A 17183-nucleotide genomic window follows, 5' to 3' on the forward strand; every position below is an offset into this window, starting at 1 on the left:
TAAAAATAATACATAGATAACTTAGAGATAATTTGATGAGAAGTAGGAAACAAGTTTAGAATAATTCATCAATAAATAATATCTAAAATTTACTTGGTATCTAATACAGCGGTAAGAGTAATCGTAAGAAGTGGTTGCTCTTTTTAAGAGTCCATGTGAGGATAGGAAAAGAGAGGAAATAATTGGAAAAAATATATAAAGCAGTATCTGAGTCTAAATGCTGTGCTTCAAACGATAGTTGGAATAGTTGAGAAGGGGCAGATCTTAATGGAGAATGGAATAGTTAAGTGGTAAAGGAGAGGGGTCATCGTGTAAAGCCTACGAAGCATTTAGGTAAATGGAAGAGGAGTACAAATTGGATTTCGAATCGTGACTCAGGTAAGAGAGAATGAGAACACTGCCTTGATGGAGTAAATGGTACATTTAGATACCGTGGTTTGCAGAAAAGTTTAGTTGTGATGCATCGAGAAGTAAGAACCCAACAGATTTTAGTACAAGGGCAGGGTGATTGTATGATTGAAGAAAACGTATTCAGTAGCTAATGTGAATGGTATGAACACCGGCAAATATAAATTCCTAATATTGTGTGTGTTCTTTAGATGGTCCATTATGCCTCCTACTATGCTGTGTTGTTGAGCAGAGATTCCACTATAAATCTTATGTAGATTTGGCGTTTAAAATGTCCAATTTGGAGCACATTGAAGGGTGGTTGTTAGTCATAATGCCTTCTGGACACTTTTGTTTTGAGAAGCTTCCATTATCTTTTGAAGCGAATAGATTAAGAACGGTTCCAAGCAGGAATATACTTTAATTCTGGAACCCCAATGTTTGCCAACTCATCTTATTTGTTAGATGTATTGAGTTAATTATCTTGAATTGTCATGAAAGACATACTCTTAAAAATCAGAATCCAATTTTTCAGTGCTTTTTTGATAGTGGCACCAATAATTGAAACTCTGTGTGGAATTCACAATTAAACTTTCAAGTGGTACCCTTTGAAACATTTAGTAAGACATTTATGATTATCCAGCAAAAGCCTTAGCCAGTGAAGTTGTATTACTATATTTCACATGACTCGGCTCTGATACATAACATAAAAGGGAGCCGGGGGAGTTGGATTAAACAGGGAGCTGTGTTAGTAATTATAAGCAGGTCCACATTAGAATACACAGTGACCTCAGAATGAGCAGAAATCCTGGCTGACTGCTCTCTTACCCCCATTTATATAGCGTATTGTCAGAAGACTGAATGAACAATTTTATGCCTTTTTTTTGCTTCTTTCTATAGAGCTAATTGGATTAGAGTAGCTCATTAAACGCTTGTGTCTCCAGATCATGAATTCCATTTATTCATTTGCTGTAAGTAAGACTGTAGGTGGGGGAAGGAAAGGATGACTATTTTTCCTTATTTGTTATATAAAATCTAGAATTTATGAATAGTTAAGGCATGACATATTTATCTAACACGGATTCTTTCATTTTACTGCTTGTATGTTGAAGGTAAGCCCCAGGGTTAACATTGCACAGAGACTTAAAATTTTACTGTTAAGACCAAAAGCGTCCGAAGAAGTGGGGGGTGGGGGGAGTTGAGAGGGGAATTGCAGGAAGAAAGGAGAAAAGCACTCATCGAGGGCCAGATCAGGAACCGTGGCTTTGGAAATACTGATACAGTTGTAGGCTCCCCTGGTATTGTTTCTTGAATTTCTCCCATTGCTTATCAAATGGATGTGGATGATTAGAGGAATGGGTGCTACTCGTGTCAGGGCACCTGGGAAGTTGTTTATGAAATATTGGTGAAAGGCTTCTTCTGAATTAGGCTTGGCCTTGGCTATTGTCTGACTTCTTTGGCATAGGTAATAAGGGATAAGGACTAAAGTCTTCTAAGATCCACATTCATAGCTATAGTGAAATGAAGACCCAGTCATGCAGAACTAGGAGAACCAGCTGTGTTATAGATATGGATACCAAATGGAACGGGCAGCAGGTGTCTGAGGCAATGATGGTAGTAAATTCAGGTTCATCTCTGTTCATAGTTGGAGATAAACATTTAATTTTAGAAGTTAAACAAGACAGTAATTGTCTCCAAGCAGTGAAAATATGTATGGTTAGCAGGTGGCGTAAGTATGGGGTGTTACTTCAGTTCGAATCAAAATGAGGATGTATGATCCATGAGCAAAAGTATAGTATAGGGAGAATGGCTTGCAACCAGAAAATGCAGGTAGAAGCCTGTCATTTAGGCAAGGTAAACAGTGGCGATTAACAGAGTACACACAGAAATGTTGTAGCTTGAAGAGCATAAACATTTTAAATTAGTTTATTTAATTGAAACCAGCTCAAAAAATATTCGTGAACATCTATAATTATTAAAGGGTCAGACCGTACCAGGAAGTCTTTATCATTTGTTGCTTACAGTCTTTTGGGAAATATAGCCCTGGAGGTAGCAGAATTATGTCAGACTATACCAGGAAGTCTTTATCATTTGTTGCTTACAGTCTTTTGGGAAATACAGCCCTGGAGGTAGCAGAATTATGTAAGTGCTAACATGAGAACAGGAGCAAAATTAGATATTTTGAATTTCTTGCAAAAATTAACTTTATTTCACAGTTATTGGAGAGGCGTTGAGGTTTGAAGAGAAGTAGAGTCAACCCCTTCTGTGGTGGTTTGTTTTCAACAGGTTATATTTGGTGGAGGTATGAAGTATTTGAGAAATGACAAGGGCCAAATGAGGGACAGTAGCTTTGGAAATGTGAACGAATGAATGGGGAATTACCTTTCACAAGCAATGCAGACACACTTTAGAAATAACTGAAAATGCAGTAAAGATATAATGGGATTTTTAACTCGGATGAGTGAGAGGGCAAAGGTGCTATTACTACTCCTTAACTCTCCCTCAATGCATTGTGAAAAAGTAGATGGTGGTTCATGATATTAATATCAGGGCGGGCTATGGAGTTTTTCATTTTATTAATGTATAGGAAAGATTTTTTTGTTTTTGTTTTCAGCCTAATCAGGGACTTGGAAATGCTGCTGTGTTCAGTAGTAGATTAAGTTCTGAGATAAAACTCATTTCTGTTTTCAACAGATTTGGCCAGAATTAAATAAAAAAGAGGCTCTTTCTGAAAAATCCTAAGAGGATAAAATGCTTTTCATATTGTGAAAGCTACAGACAATGATTTTAACCTGCATTCTCACAGTGAGGAGGAACATTGAGGGATCAGATGTCTTTTATATGTTGCTTATCAAAGTGAAGAAAATGGGGCCACGAGAAGGACAAAAGATGTTCGAAAAAAGGGTGTATTAAGAGAAAAGTAGAATTGTATCCCTATGAAGAAGCAGTGACCTGTGTTATCCACCCCTCTTTTCCTAACTCTCCCTTGTCTGCTTATTGGGAGACATAGTCACATACATTTATTAACTACAAGGAAACATTTGATTTTGGATTGAGGACAGTATAGTATGTGTGACCCACTATTGAAGTAAATCATACATTAGATATGCTGTGATAGTGTTCTAATTTTGCAGTGGTCCAAAGATGGAGTAAAAGCCTACTGGCCAGCTGTGCGTGACGCTCCAATGTTCCCATGGCAAAGAGACTTAAAATTTTGCTGATAAGACCAAATGCCTCCAAAGAAATTGGCGGGGGTGGGGGGGGGGCTTGTTTGAGGGAGAACTTGCAGGAAGAAAGGATAAATGGACTCATCACAGTATCACCACCATCAGATACTTATTATATATCTGTGATTATCTTGAAATTATATTATGCTTTAACCTGTTTCTTACCTGATTCTTCTATAATATAGTCTCCATGAGGACAGAGATTTTTGTCTCTTTTGTTCAGTGGTTTGTGCTAAGTAGAAATTGCTCAATAAATATTTGAATAAAGAAAGAAACAGATGAATACCTTTTGCGTCTTCTTTGGCTCTGCCATTTGTTAGAAAGAATAAGAGCAATTAATACAATGACAGACACTAGCCCTAGAAGTTTGTAGTTTAAAGTGGTTAATCTGGGTATAGCTCTCATAATAATTTATAGAAAAAAATCATTGATAAAATATAAGTAAAGAATTATGCTTTTAATTATATTTTCTTTCATCTTGTCTGGCTGCATGATTATCAGGTCACATGGTATCATTTAAGACTGTGGAAGAAAACAAATGAGAAAAAATAAATAGTAGAGTAGCAGAATTGACATTGGCAGTAGCGGAGGGAGATGGCTGAATGTGTAGGGGCACGTTTATGGAGAAATTTCCTTCCATCAAGAAGGGGACAAAGTGGAGTGAATTTCCTTACATTCAAGCTCACCTTTAGTCGTGTTACTTACATAGGTAACAGTTGCTTGATTATGTTTTGGGATTCAAATATCTTTATGTTTAAAGAGTTATTTATTAGTGAAATGCGTCAAACATACAGAAAGGTAAAGACAATATAGCAAATACATAAGTACTCAATACTCATGTTGAAAACAAATGTAATGAACACCCAAGTACCTCCCACCCATATGTAACAAATATTTTCATTTTGCTTTTTGATTCACATTTTTAAACAGAAATATAACTTGTCAGTTAGAGTTTAAAATGTTCCTTCAACCTTCTAAAAACAAAAGTTTGCTTTCCATGAGATTGCAAAACAAGCCCTGTTATACTGGTACCTGAGTTTAAATAATGTCAGTGTCTTTTTTTTTTTTTTTTTTAAGCCATTTTAATGATTAAGAAAAAGGTACAGTAGAGTTTTTTTTTTTCATTAAAGTTTAACAGCATAAAATGTCAAGTGAAAAAAGTTTTTAAAAGTTTAGAAATGACTAGTTTGGTTTCTTTTCAAAAGGGAATTGTTTCAAATAGAGAGTATGTTGTTTGCCAGCCTAATACTTTACAATTTTGTACTGTAGAACACTTTTCTCGTACTTATGCTCCATATATTTAGTTTTGCACTGTGTAGATTTCTGAACAAAGAACTTCAGTGCTAAACTGGTAACACTGGTTACTTTGGGAGTTAAAGATTAGATCATGAATTTGCCCTTCAAAATTACTTTCGTAATATTTAAAGTTTTGTATGATGAGCATACATTATTTTGGAATAAGAAAAGGTAAATTTTAAACATAGGTACTTTTAAAATATCTTCTAAAATATGGTAGTACCAAATTCAACATCTCCTTTTAACAATGAAGGTGATATGAAAAGAACAGATGCATTTACGCCTATACATGACGCGTATACGATGTGTATCTCACATACACATCTCACCAGTCATATAAGTATATTGCATACTTATATTGCTCTTTCCAGTAATGAAAAGGAAATGGAAGCAATGTTTTCTCTGTTAGATGATGCTATCTATGATAATTTGAGGGTGTGCCATTATTTTTCATTTATTTTCTTAACAGAGAATGTTCTCTTTCTAACCTACAGTGGCTAATACAAGTTTTTTGTGTTCTCACGTTTGATTATATCACCTTGGAGGGGGACGTGATGCTCTTGCTATTTTAAGAAGGTAGCAATGTGGTAACAATTTGACAAGCATACTCTGGGTTATATAACTAAAAATTGTTTATGAGCCATCAATAGAGAAAATATCTAACATAACTGATTCTACAATCTAATATGTTATAATTAATTTTCTTTATCATACATGGTTTTCTATTTCTAGGAGTAATCAAACTGAGTGTTTTGTTTTACAAAGGCAAAGAATAACAAAACTAACATTAGAAGAAAAATACAATTCTGTGCTGATTTTTATTTTGTTTTCAGAGCTGAAGGCTCAGAGGTTCATTAGTTATGTTGTAATGTACCTAACATTTTAATATTTTAATAGAAATTAAGTAAAATTATTTGATGTATATTTTATGTTTTGCATAATAAGAGACATAGTTTCAAAAGGTACCATGCAGTTTAAAAAATGTTTTTGTTTCTACATTGTTATTATCTCACTGACTATTGTTTTATATTATTTATATTATTTCTAGATAAAAGAGTGGCTCTGTTTAAACTGTCAGATGCAGAGAGCTCTAGGAGGTGACCTGGCTCCAGTTCCATCATCACCCCAGCCCAAACCGAAGACCGCCCCTGTTGCTACATCAGCAGTGAGCAAGCCAACCCCACAGTCACAGCAGATTTCTCCAAAGAAAGATACTACACCCAAACAGGATGTCTCAAAGGCACCTGAGTCTAAAAAGCCCCCACCACTAGTGAAACAGCCAACCCTTCATGGCTCCCTCCCAGTCACAGCCCAGCAGCCTCCCGTGGCAGAGTCCTCCTCCAAGCCGGCCCCTCCCAAAGAGCCTTCCGTCCCATCTGAACAGGCCAAGGTCTCCGTGGCTGATGATAAACCAAAGCAGCCCAAGACAGAAAAGCCAGCCACAGACGTTGTGTCTTCATTGTCAACAGCAGCAAAACCGGATGTTCCAAGCTCCAAAGTACCATCACAGGATCAAGAGAAAGCAACTCCTGCTCTAAAACCAGACTCTGCCAAACCCTCACAGAGTTTTCCACCAACAGGAGAAAAAGTCACCCCATTCGATTCTAAAGTCATACCTCGACCTGCATCAGATTCAAAACTTATTTCACATCCTGGGCCTAGTTCAGAGAGCAAAGGTCAAAAACAAGTTGATTCAGTTCAGAAGAGGGACGAACCCAAGAAAGCACAAACCAGAATGAGTCCTAAGCCAGATGCCAAGCCTATGCCAAAAGGGGCACCGACACCCCAAGGTCCACGACCTTCCACTGGCCAAACTGCCCCCCCATCTCCACAGCCCCCGAAACCTCAGGAGCAGTCGAGACGTTTTAGTCTGAATCTGGGAAGTATTTCTGATGTCCCTAAATCACAGCCCACAACTCCTCAAGAAACAGTGACTGGGAAACTCTTTGGGTTTGGAGCATCCATTTTCAGCCAGGCGTCAAATCTGATCTCCACAGCAGGCCAGCCTGGGTCTCATCCACAGGGTGGGCCAGTGGCCCCGACAAAACAAGTCCCTCCTTCACAGCCACCTACTTCTCAGGGGCCACCCACATCCACAGCACCGCCTGCACCTGCAAAGGTTATCCCTGTGAAAAAGGAAACCAAAGCTGTGGTAGCTGAAAAATTAGAGCCCAAAGCTGAACAGGTTTCAACAGTAAAAAGAACAGAAACAGAAAAGAAGCCTCTGCCTACTAAGGACAGCAAACCTTCAACAGCCGAGCCTCAAAAGGCTGTTCTTCCCCCCAAACTGGAGGAAATCCCCAAACCAGAATCAGCCTGTCCTCTCTGCAAAACTAAACTCAACGTAGGTTCTAAGGATGCTCCTAACTTCAATACTTGCACTGAATGCAAGAAAGAAGTGTGTAATCTCTGTGGATTTAACCCTACACCACACTTGACTGAGGTAAGCAGTATTTGTATCACATATGAATGTGAGTAGATCGTGTTTATTCTGAAATATTTTGGTGGCCAAGTTTCTGAGCAAAAATACATTTTTAATAAAGAAAAATTGACACTGGTATCTTTGAAGAAGTTTCAAGTACTTATTATAGGCTTACTTTCTTATTAAAAGTTAACATAATTTAGATTTTTCTGGCTTAAAGTACCAGAAGTAAGATGATGACATAAGCTGACAACTTAAAATAACAATTATCCCATCCTTTATATGAATTAACAACCTATAGCTTCAGAGCACTATTGGATTTTCACCTAAAAACACCAAATAAGAGTTGTAATTTCCTATTCCCAGTATCTCTAATCCTTCCAGTCTCTTTCATACCTTAAAAAAAGAAGCTTGATGTGAGATCTGTTATCTTACAAAAGTTAAGAGCTTTGAGTAAGTTAATAATATTGTCTGCTAGAAAATATTGGTTCAAATGTATAATGTCTAGACTTTTTATAATTCTGTTTGAACTGTTATCTGGCATAAATATAATAGAGCACTTTATTAGGAACTGTGGAAAGAACAAGAAGTTATATGGATTTCAGTGACTAATGTGAAGGATTTTTTTTTAATGGGGTGACCAAAACACTTTTTATACAGTGTAAATGACTGAAAAGCAGATGACAATTTTCTACCTAATACGGTTATAGAAGAATGAATCTATAAGCATTAGTCCTGTGTTAGGGCTATTAGAATATTTGGATATTGAGAGACTGAGAAGTTCAATGATGCTGCTGTCTTAGATAAGTAACAGTGATGTTTTAGTGAACATTTTGGGATTGAATTTAGATCATTGTTCATTGTCTTTATACACATCAAAAATACTTAAGGGTTATTTTATTCTCCTCTCCTTGATTTTGTAATTCATTGGGTTGGAAAAAAAATGGAACAGATTTTTAGCAATTATACAAAAGAAGCTTTGAGACTCTTGGTGGTTTTTTTTGAGTTAAATTTTTAAAAAAACAATAAGTTATAAAATATTTTTTTACTTTTGAAAGATATTCGGTTGCTTTGGCATGTTTAACACCGTATGAAAGTTTTGTCCCTATAGACTTAAGCTGATTCTTATCCTCTCTAACTGTGATGAATAATGTTAACCACAACCCATTTGAAAAGTAGATAAAATTTGGTTTCTCTCAGCACTTCATGAGCGGTAACAACTGTAATTATTACTTACAGTATTCAGGATTCATTGTAAAAGCAAAACAACCTTAAGCGTCTTCCATATTTTTAAAAGAGTTGTTTTCTGTTGTGTAATTATGAAGAGGGAAATTTCGGTTTTCCTAGGACAGTTGTATTAATTTCATAGATTCTAAAAATTGTACCCTTTAATGAGGAGCCTATGGTATCAACACCATGCAGTTAGTTTAAATAGTTAGAAAACAAACTGCACCGCTAAAAACAAAACCGTAATGTCTGCATTTAAAGTGCATTTTGTGCACACTGAAAAAAGGGCTATAACTTGTGTGTGTGTGTGTGTACGTATGTATATGTACACATTTGGGCCATAAGGATTATTAGAATTCTGTCAGTGTTTCAAGGTGTGAAATGAGAGTCCTTGGGCAGAGGGACAGTAAACCTTCAAGAAAATCTTTGATTTTCTGTGTGTTGGTAAATTATATTTCAGAAGTGGTAATTTGGAAAGGAGACTCCTTGAATCAAGCAGAGAATTATCTAGGATGTGTGTGGAATTTAAATAGTTTGAAAATATAAGTGGTTTTAAGTTTTCAAATGGTTTAGGGGAAGTCTTATTTTAAGTATGATCAGTGGGATTTAGATGATCTGTCATTGTTCAGATTGTTTTTGTCTGTGGTCATTTCTTTGAATCTGGAAGATCGTATTTCAGAGGAGAAAAAAATTTGATGTAACAGAAGCAGTCGACTCATGTTCTTGGTTCCACTTGACTATGTTAATCACAGTGAAGTTTTTAGCTGGTCTAAGGCCTTAATGCCCTCTGGTCCCTAGGTAAATAAAGTCCATTAGCTGACCTGGCATCAGGGGAGTGAATGAAGGTCAGTGGAGTTAATCCCTGTCGCCGTAGTTCCTACTATTTTACCTAGAAGACTTTAGAGGACTGGCAGAAGGGATTCGTTGAAGCAAAAGCCACTCTGTGTTTGCGTGTGTGTGTGTGTGCGCGCGTACACGTCCATGTATATCCAGGTAATTGTGAATTAGGTGTATATGCTTAACTTGTGGCGCTGTCCCAGCGTTCATACTACTTACTGATCTCTCCTCATTTTGAGTGGTTAGAAAGTATTTCCTCCTTCATCCTTGTTTTATTTCCATGATTTCTTTGTTCTGCTTATGTTATTTTTCTTGTGATCCAAGATTTTCTGCTGCGCTGGCACTGTAATTTCATTCCAGTTGAAAAGAGCACGTTCCGAAAATACTCAGACTTCCGCCTGTAATGCGGAGTAATGGTGTTCCTCAAGAAAGGATTCAACTATGTATTTCCATTTATTTTTCTAATAAGGCACATGTAACTCTATTATAAGCCTCTGCTTCTACTACTCTCATCACTGTGAGGCAGGATGTCTTTTCCTGCTGGTGTCTCTCTTCCCTCCCCTTTTTCTGTCCTGTTCTGGGGGTGAGAAGAGCTGGTCCTAGTTTGGCATGGGTTGGGAGCTATAGGCACTATCCTCCTTCCCCCGCCCATTCATTAAACACACCTGTCTCTAAGGTTGCTTCCTGTATCTCCTACTCAGCATCTCCCACAGCACCTGAAGAGTGCCAAGACTGCCTGCAGGGCCCTGGGGTGTCGCCAGGCTTCAGCCTAAGCCTTACGGTTTAACTGTTTTATGCCCAGTTTGTATAAATGGTACTCTAATCCATTAACCTCTGATAGCAAGGAACATTTTTTTTTAGGCTTTAATTTCTGCCAAATCAGGAAATATTTTGTCTTTGAAGGAGTTTTAAACGTGATTGCAAGGCTTTCTAGTCTTACGGAATTTGGAGGCGTGCTGAGAAGAACAGCCTAAATTGGCAGTCAGTTTACCTAGTGAATTTTAATCATTCTGACTCAATTCAAGTACAAAAAGGAGTCAAAATGACTCATCCTGGGTATTTGTTTTATTGTTTGTACTACCCTTTTGGAAAGTAAATTTTTGCTATGAAAGTATGATTGAAAATTATGTTTCCTCATGCTTCAGGAAGCCCTAGAGTCATAGTTCTGCTTCCTTAGTAAGATAATTTTTCATGGCCTAAATGATGTTGGAATAGCTAGCATATATTTGTCACCAGGCAACAAATGGGCCTTTTGAGCCAGTTAAGACCCAGTGGTGTAACTGAGTTCCCTTCAGATCTTTACTCTCTAGTCAAGGTGGCTTTTGCATTTTCTCTCATACCCTTAAGGAAGGCCTGCTGGGGATGTGGTGCATTTCTTAGTTCAGTAAACACATAATATCTTGCTTTAACTTTAAAAACCATTACTTAATACTTGAAGAAATATATCTGTTACAAACAAGCATTTAAGAGTATGCATGCACACATATATGAGCAATTAAAGACAGAGTGATCAAAAATCAATAAGGAGAAAATAATTCTACCAATAATCCATTTTTAAAGAATTCCATGATGGAGATCTACATTCTGTTTAAAAATTTCTGGCAAGCGTGGCAAAGAGGGACACCTGATGACACTTTTTGACTGACATAAGAAAATTGATAAGTTGGTAGAAACAAAATTTTTACTTATTACTCTTTAGGAGAAATTTGATGTTAACTTTTTATTAAGTGATATTTAGTTGAACAAAAATCCAAATGTGGGTTTAAAATAGAGATATTTTGTTTAAACAAATTTTTTCAAAAAGTGGTTTCTTCATTAGTCTTTTTTTCTGTGCATTTTTATGTATTTAATATTCTACTCTATGTGGTAGTTCTATATCCCAGTAGTAACATGATTATATACCATTTTACCATGTGATTAAACATTTCTTAAATACTATATAAAATGATTACATATTATTCAATTCTATGGTTGTATGTTTTTTCATACACATTCTCCTGGTATTAGGGATTTAGGATGTCTTCATTTTTTCACTATAAATAAGATGAACATTCTTAGATGTAAATATTGATAGTTTTAACTGTTTCCCAAGGAAAGCTTACTACTAAGGTTACTGAATCAAAGAACAAGGACCCTGAAGTATCAAATTCTCTTTGGAGATGTGATAGTCATTGACATTGCCACTAGCATACGTGATTCCTTTCTTAATGCAGACTCTCCAAATTTGAATATTATTTAAAATGAAATTGGTTAATTTGGAAGTGTAAAAGTGCTATAATATGGTTCCTTTGGTTTGTATTTCTTTGATTACCAGAACTTTTATTTAAATATTAAATGTAAAAAGATGATTCTAATTATGATCCGGACAAAACATTGTGCAGGCATTGTGGGAAAAAGTAAACTGGTGTTTGACTAGGCCTATGTGAAAGGCATCGTGTCAGTCGTTTTTTCACAACAACTGTGTGGGGTAGGTTTTACAGCCGCTCTAGAGATCAGGAAAAGAGTATCAGAGAGGTAGTTACCAAGCCACAGAGGTATCATTCAGAGGCTTGAGTCAGTGCTCTATCTCCTGGACCATGTTTAAGTAACCTGGCGAACTGGATAACAAATGTCACTTCTTCTGTCCTCGCTTACCTATAAGTTGTGTCAATGGTAATTACTAGGACTTTAATATCAACAAATTTGCTAATATGTGCATCAAAACAGGGTAACATTTGGGGCCCACAGAATAATGGTGGCTGTGTTACATGGCTGAATTTAGAATCACATGCAGATGGAGAGCTTCAGAAACGTAGAGGCCAGCATCATCCTTTTTTTTCCAGATAAGCCTACCAACTGGTCAACATTTATTTAGGTGAAAGCATATGGCTGAATTATGAAACATAGGTTATATTTATCTTAAACTGGTCCTCCACAGTAGTTTTATCAGTTTTTATTTTGACCAACTTTGCATACATGCTACTGTTGTTCTAGGGATGCTTTGTCTGATAAGATAGTCACTGGACAAACGTGGCTAATGAGCACCGTGGCTGGCTCAAATTAAAATTACTGAAAGTGTGAAAAACACACTGGATTTCAAAAACTTAGCATGAAAACTGTAAAGTATCTCACTGATAATTTTATGTTGGTTACTACTGTGTAAGGCTTTTCTTCCGTAAAAATCGAGGTTACGACGGCCTCTTCACATGTCACTTTGCAGTTGCGTATGCATGTACTGCGGTATATTGCTGTGCGGGATATATTTCTTTCTCTTTATACAAAAAAAACCCCCATGACCATTACTATATTTGCTGTACTCTGATTAGCTCTTCCAGAGCTTAATTTCCTCACGTGACACAAGATAGCTGGTTCTCTTTGCATGCTCTACTGAGCAGATAGTTCTCAGGGCTTTCATCTTCTGGAAGTAAAACACCGATGCCTGGCCTGACCCAGCCTGGCCTGAAGATCAATGTTCTAGGCCCTGCTAATCATCAGTAAGAGATATCTGTACTATTCATTAGTGTACTGTGGCCATACCAACCTTTAGGTCAGGATCTCTTCTCTTTTCTACTAACTCCTCTGTTTCCAAATGTTTCCTCTGTTATTTCTTTTCAGAACTTTTGGGTGTCTTTCTATTCTCCCTGTGGCTTTGGGTGAATATCATCAGTTTTTGGGTCACTTCCTTTCAGAAGTCTCAGCAATACAGAGTGTTAGAATTTGAATATGTCATCTGGTCCATCCACTGCTTTCTTCCTTTCTTCTCTTGTTGGCAACTTATTTTCTTTTAAAATTCTGTTCTAATAATTTGTATTACAAAAGCAGTATTCCTTATAACAATCTGTAGAGTACCAAAGTGTCTGAAGAGACATGAATAGCTTCCTCTTGCCCTTGCACTTCATGTTGACGCTTTAGTATCTATTTAGAGGTCTTTTTTTTTTTTTTTTTTTGCTTTTTGTTTATTTCTATAATGGTTATACCAACAGTGAAATGTAAAGGAAAGGATTTGAGATTTTTTTCAAAAAGTCTTATGGGCTAGTTGTTTTTAAAAATAATGTATTTATTTTGAAATGAACACGTTTTCTTACTAATTTTCATTGAATTCTTTTTTTTTCCACAAAATTTTATGCACTGGACAAGTGAATTTTCACTGACTTGCCTCATTCTACTTATGAGGGAAATAGCTGTGCAGTATCTCAGTAGTGATGCACATTCTCCTCATGAAAACTGAGGTGTTGAAGATATTTCGAGTTCCTGTTGCTGTACAAACAAGGTTACAGTAAAACATCAACACATATATTTTTCCATTGTATCTTGATACGTTAGATAAATCCCTTCAACTGGGTGGGCAACGTTAAGACAATCATGTTTGACAGAGTTTCCATATTACTTTTTTTTTAAAGGGTAGTAATTATAGTCCTGCCAACAAACTATTAGTGTCTCTAGTTTCCCACACTGGATGGTAGTTCATATTTATCAGTTTCAAGAGTCAGAAGTTAAATAGTATTGTTGCATAATATTAAATTTCCCTGCCTACTTTGAGAGTAAACATTATATATTTATCAAAATCAAGAGCTTATCAACTACTTGTATTTCTCCTGTTTTTTTTAAGTTGCCCATTTGTACGCATTGGCCATATTTTCGTGTGCGTGTGTTGTATATTTCTTAAAGTATTTTAGAGAATTTAATTCTTTGTCATCTTATCTTGAAATGATCTTCCCTGTTGATCACTTGTTTTTGACTTTCTTTATGAAATTTTCTTCTGTACATGAGGTTTTTAAAAAAACTTCTATGCAATCAAATCGTCCAATGTTTCCTTGATCGCTTATTTTGCCAAAGAAGGCCTTTTCACGTTTTTATTATAAAAATAGCCTTCCACATTTACTCCTAAACATGTGTAGTTTTATTTTTCACTTCCAATCACTTATTTATCTGTAATTGATTTTTTTTGGGTATGATGTGAGGTGAAGGGCCTAACTTTATATATTCAAAACGTATAGCCACTTATCTCCATGTTATTTATTAAGTAATGCATCATTTTCTCTCTGGTTTTTATTGCCACTTTCTTCATGTAATAAATTTCCGTTAAGACAGTTTTCTTTTCTAGATTCTTTAATTTGTACTGATAGTTATATATCTAGTTCAGAGTGTCAGCACCTTACTATTTTTATTAGTCTAGTTTTAATATTTAAAGATATTAAATATCCATGAATACCTTAGCAAGAGTCTAGTAATGGGGTATTGTCCTTCCCAGGATTTGACTTTACCTTATTCTACTTATAAACTAATAAATTAACTTGTTACAGTTTCATGGATGCCGATAGTAGACATGAGATTCCTGGGTTGGACGCAAAGAACTTTATTACTCACACCACACGAGGCAGCATGAACATCAGCATATTTGCATCAGTTCCCCTTGTCCCCCACTCTCATGTGGGTCACATGAGACATGGGCCTAGATGGATGCTGCACACGTAGGTTTGAGTCACAGGTGAGGAGCACTGAGCTTGTGGAATCCACCTCTTTTATAGCAAGCAGTAAGTTAGTCTGCTCTTTGTCCCAGAGGGAGACATGGCCTCATCCCTAAGGTTGTTGCCTATTCCACACAGAAGCTTGAGAAATGGCCAAGGTGAAGAGCAGTAAAGGTCTTGCATTGTTCGCAAACCCCGTAAGATGTGTAGGTATAGGAGAGACCCATTGAGGATTGTCTTTCCCAAAGGTATTAATAATCCAGTGGTTTTTTTTTTTTTTTTTTTTTGTGGTATGCGGGCCTCTCATTGTTGGGGCCTCTCCCGTTGCGGAGCACAGGCTCCGGACGCGCAGGCTCAGCGGCCACGGCTCACGGGCCCAGCCGCTCCGCGGCATGTGGGATCTTCCCGGACCGGGGCACGAACCTGCGTCCCCTGCATCAGCAGGTGGACTCACAAACACTGTGCCACCAGGGAAGCCCAATCCAGTGGTTTTAAAGCTTAAAATATTATCAACTGTTCCTTCGAGTGATGTTGAATATAGACCCCCAAGTGTAGAAAGCTGATAAATGTGGAAGTGTGCTGGTTGAGGCCAACTTCCTCTGTGTGACTAAGGGCTGGAAGCTGCCCATTTGGCAGCCTCTCTTATTCTTGGGCCTGCCTCTGATCCAGCTCCATGAAACTCATGAATAAAGGCTACTTCTCAAAATTCCTACTTTAAAGATGAAGAAAATGGGCTCAGGGAACTGAAATGATATGCTTATTAAGGTTGGGGTCAGATAGTGGTTGCTGAAGTACTAAATAAAAATACCCTTTTCATTGTTTGTTTTCTGCATCTTCTTTTAAAACTTCCCTCCTTGACTTGCTCGTGAACAAAAGAAATGAGAAAAATTTGTGAAACAAACAACTCAATCTTATATTCAAACAAGCATTGCTCTAGCAGAAAATACATGCTCCAAAATCTAATATATATACTAATATTTTCTTGCCTTATTATGTCTGAGTTACATAACCCCCCCATATTTGCATAATGTTAATATGATTTGAAAGTAAATTCAGTGGCATTTTCACTACACGGAGTTGTGGCATGACTCAGAGATTACTCTTTTATTAAATTATAAAAATTGATCTAATCACATAGCAAAATAATGTTTTGGTCTAATAACAGTCTATACTATTGATAATGTAATTTACTTGGTCATTTTATACAACTTATTGTAGATCTGTCTTAGTCTAGGAGGGAAATGTAACAACAGATATTCATGTAAATAATTGAAATAATGTTTTAATATTTCTTAACATTGGAAAATTTTATTTGTGTGTATATCTGTATATATACAAGTAGATGTGTGTGTGTGTGTGTGTATATGCATATGTATATATTTTAGAGCTAAAATTAGAAATTTCCCTGGGAAGAAATTAGGACTTAAAATACCATGAGGTTTAATTTGGGGAGATAACATACATGCAGTGTTGTGTGTTAGCATACAGAACTGTGAATCACATCTACCAATTTAAAAAAATGTATAGTGTCAAATAGAAGCATGATCAGGAGAAACCAAAATATGCCTTGCACACGGAATTAGCCATTGGAATAAAAATAACCTCATATGTCTATGTGTGGAATTCTTAAACTTGGATTTAAGTACTTTTTGCTTCTCTTGTATATTTTAAAATTTCATGTGAAAAAAATGGACAGTCAGATGTGGGAAGACATGTCATTTTAATTTACCCATCTGGGAATCCACAGAAAGAAGGGATATTCATTTAAAGCACTTTTAGTTGTTGTTTTTTTTTAAGTCTATGAGAAGACTGTTTTAACAGCTAATAAGTATATAGGTAAATGTTGGTTGTGAGTTTATCTTAATTGTTTTTAAATCCTTAAATCAGATTTGTATTCACTTACATTACCTTTTAAGCATGTCAGTTATACATTTATAACTGTAAACATGTATAACAGTTATACATTGTCACCCAGTTTATCTCACGATTCCATAACTTTATAAGTAGAATGATTTTTTTTTTCAACATACCACACACTGTCACTGCTCTCATCAGGTCACAGTACCATCACAAGCAGTTTTCTTTTGCACCTGCTAAAAATAGAACCTGTCTACCTGAGCCACACTTCCAAAGAAAAGCTAATTAAAGCACTCAGTAGGGGCTGGGCCCGTGAGCCATGGTCGCTGAGCCTGCACGTCCGGAACCTGTGCTCCGCAGCGGGAGAGGCCACAACAGTGAGAGGCCCGCGTACCGTAAAAAAAAAAAAAGCACTCAGTAAACAATTTACTTTTTCATTGAGTAAACGGCATGCCCGAATGCCTGTTAATTTCTTTTGCTATT

The 17183-nt window shown here is 36.6% G+C and overlaps 1 protein-coding gene across 1 annotated transcript in view; it reads left to right on the top strand.

Annotated features, from left to right (window-relative positions):
* PCLO (piccolo presynaptic cytomatrix protein) overlaps positions 1–17183 on the top strand; it is a 366471-nt gene that overhangs the window by 19805 nt on the left and 329483 nt on the right. The window contains exon 3 of the mRNA XM_032643160.1: positions 5959–7353. Within this exon, the coding sequence (XP_032499051.1) occupies positions 5959–7353 (1395 nt within the window). The remainder of the gene's footprint in view (positions 1–5958; positions 7354–17183) is intronic.

Source organism: Phocoena sinus, chromosome 9 (assembly GCF_008692025.1).
Source record: "Phocoena sinus isolate mPhoSin1 chromosome 9, mPhoSin1.pri, whole genome shotgun sequence".
NCBI lineage: Eukaryota > Metazoa > Chordata > Mammalia > Artiodactyla > Phocoenidae > Phocoena > Phocoena sinus.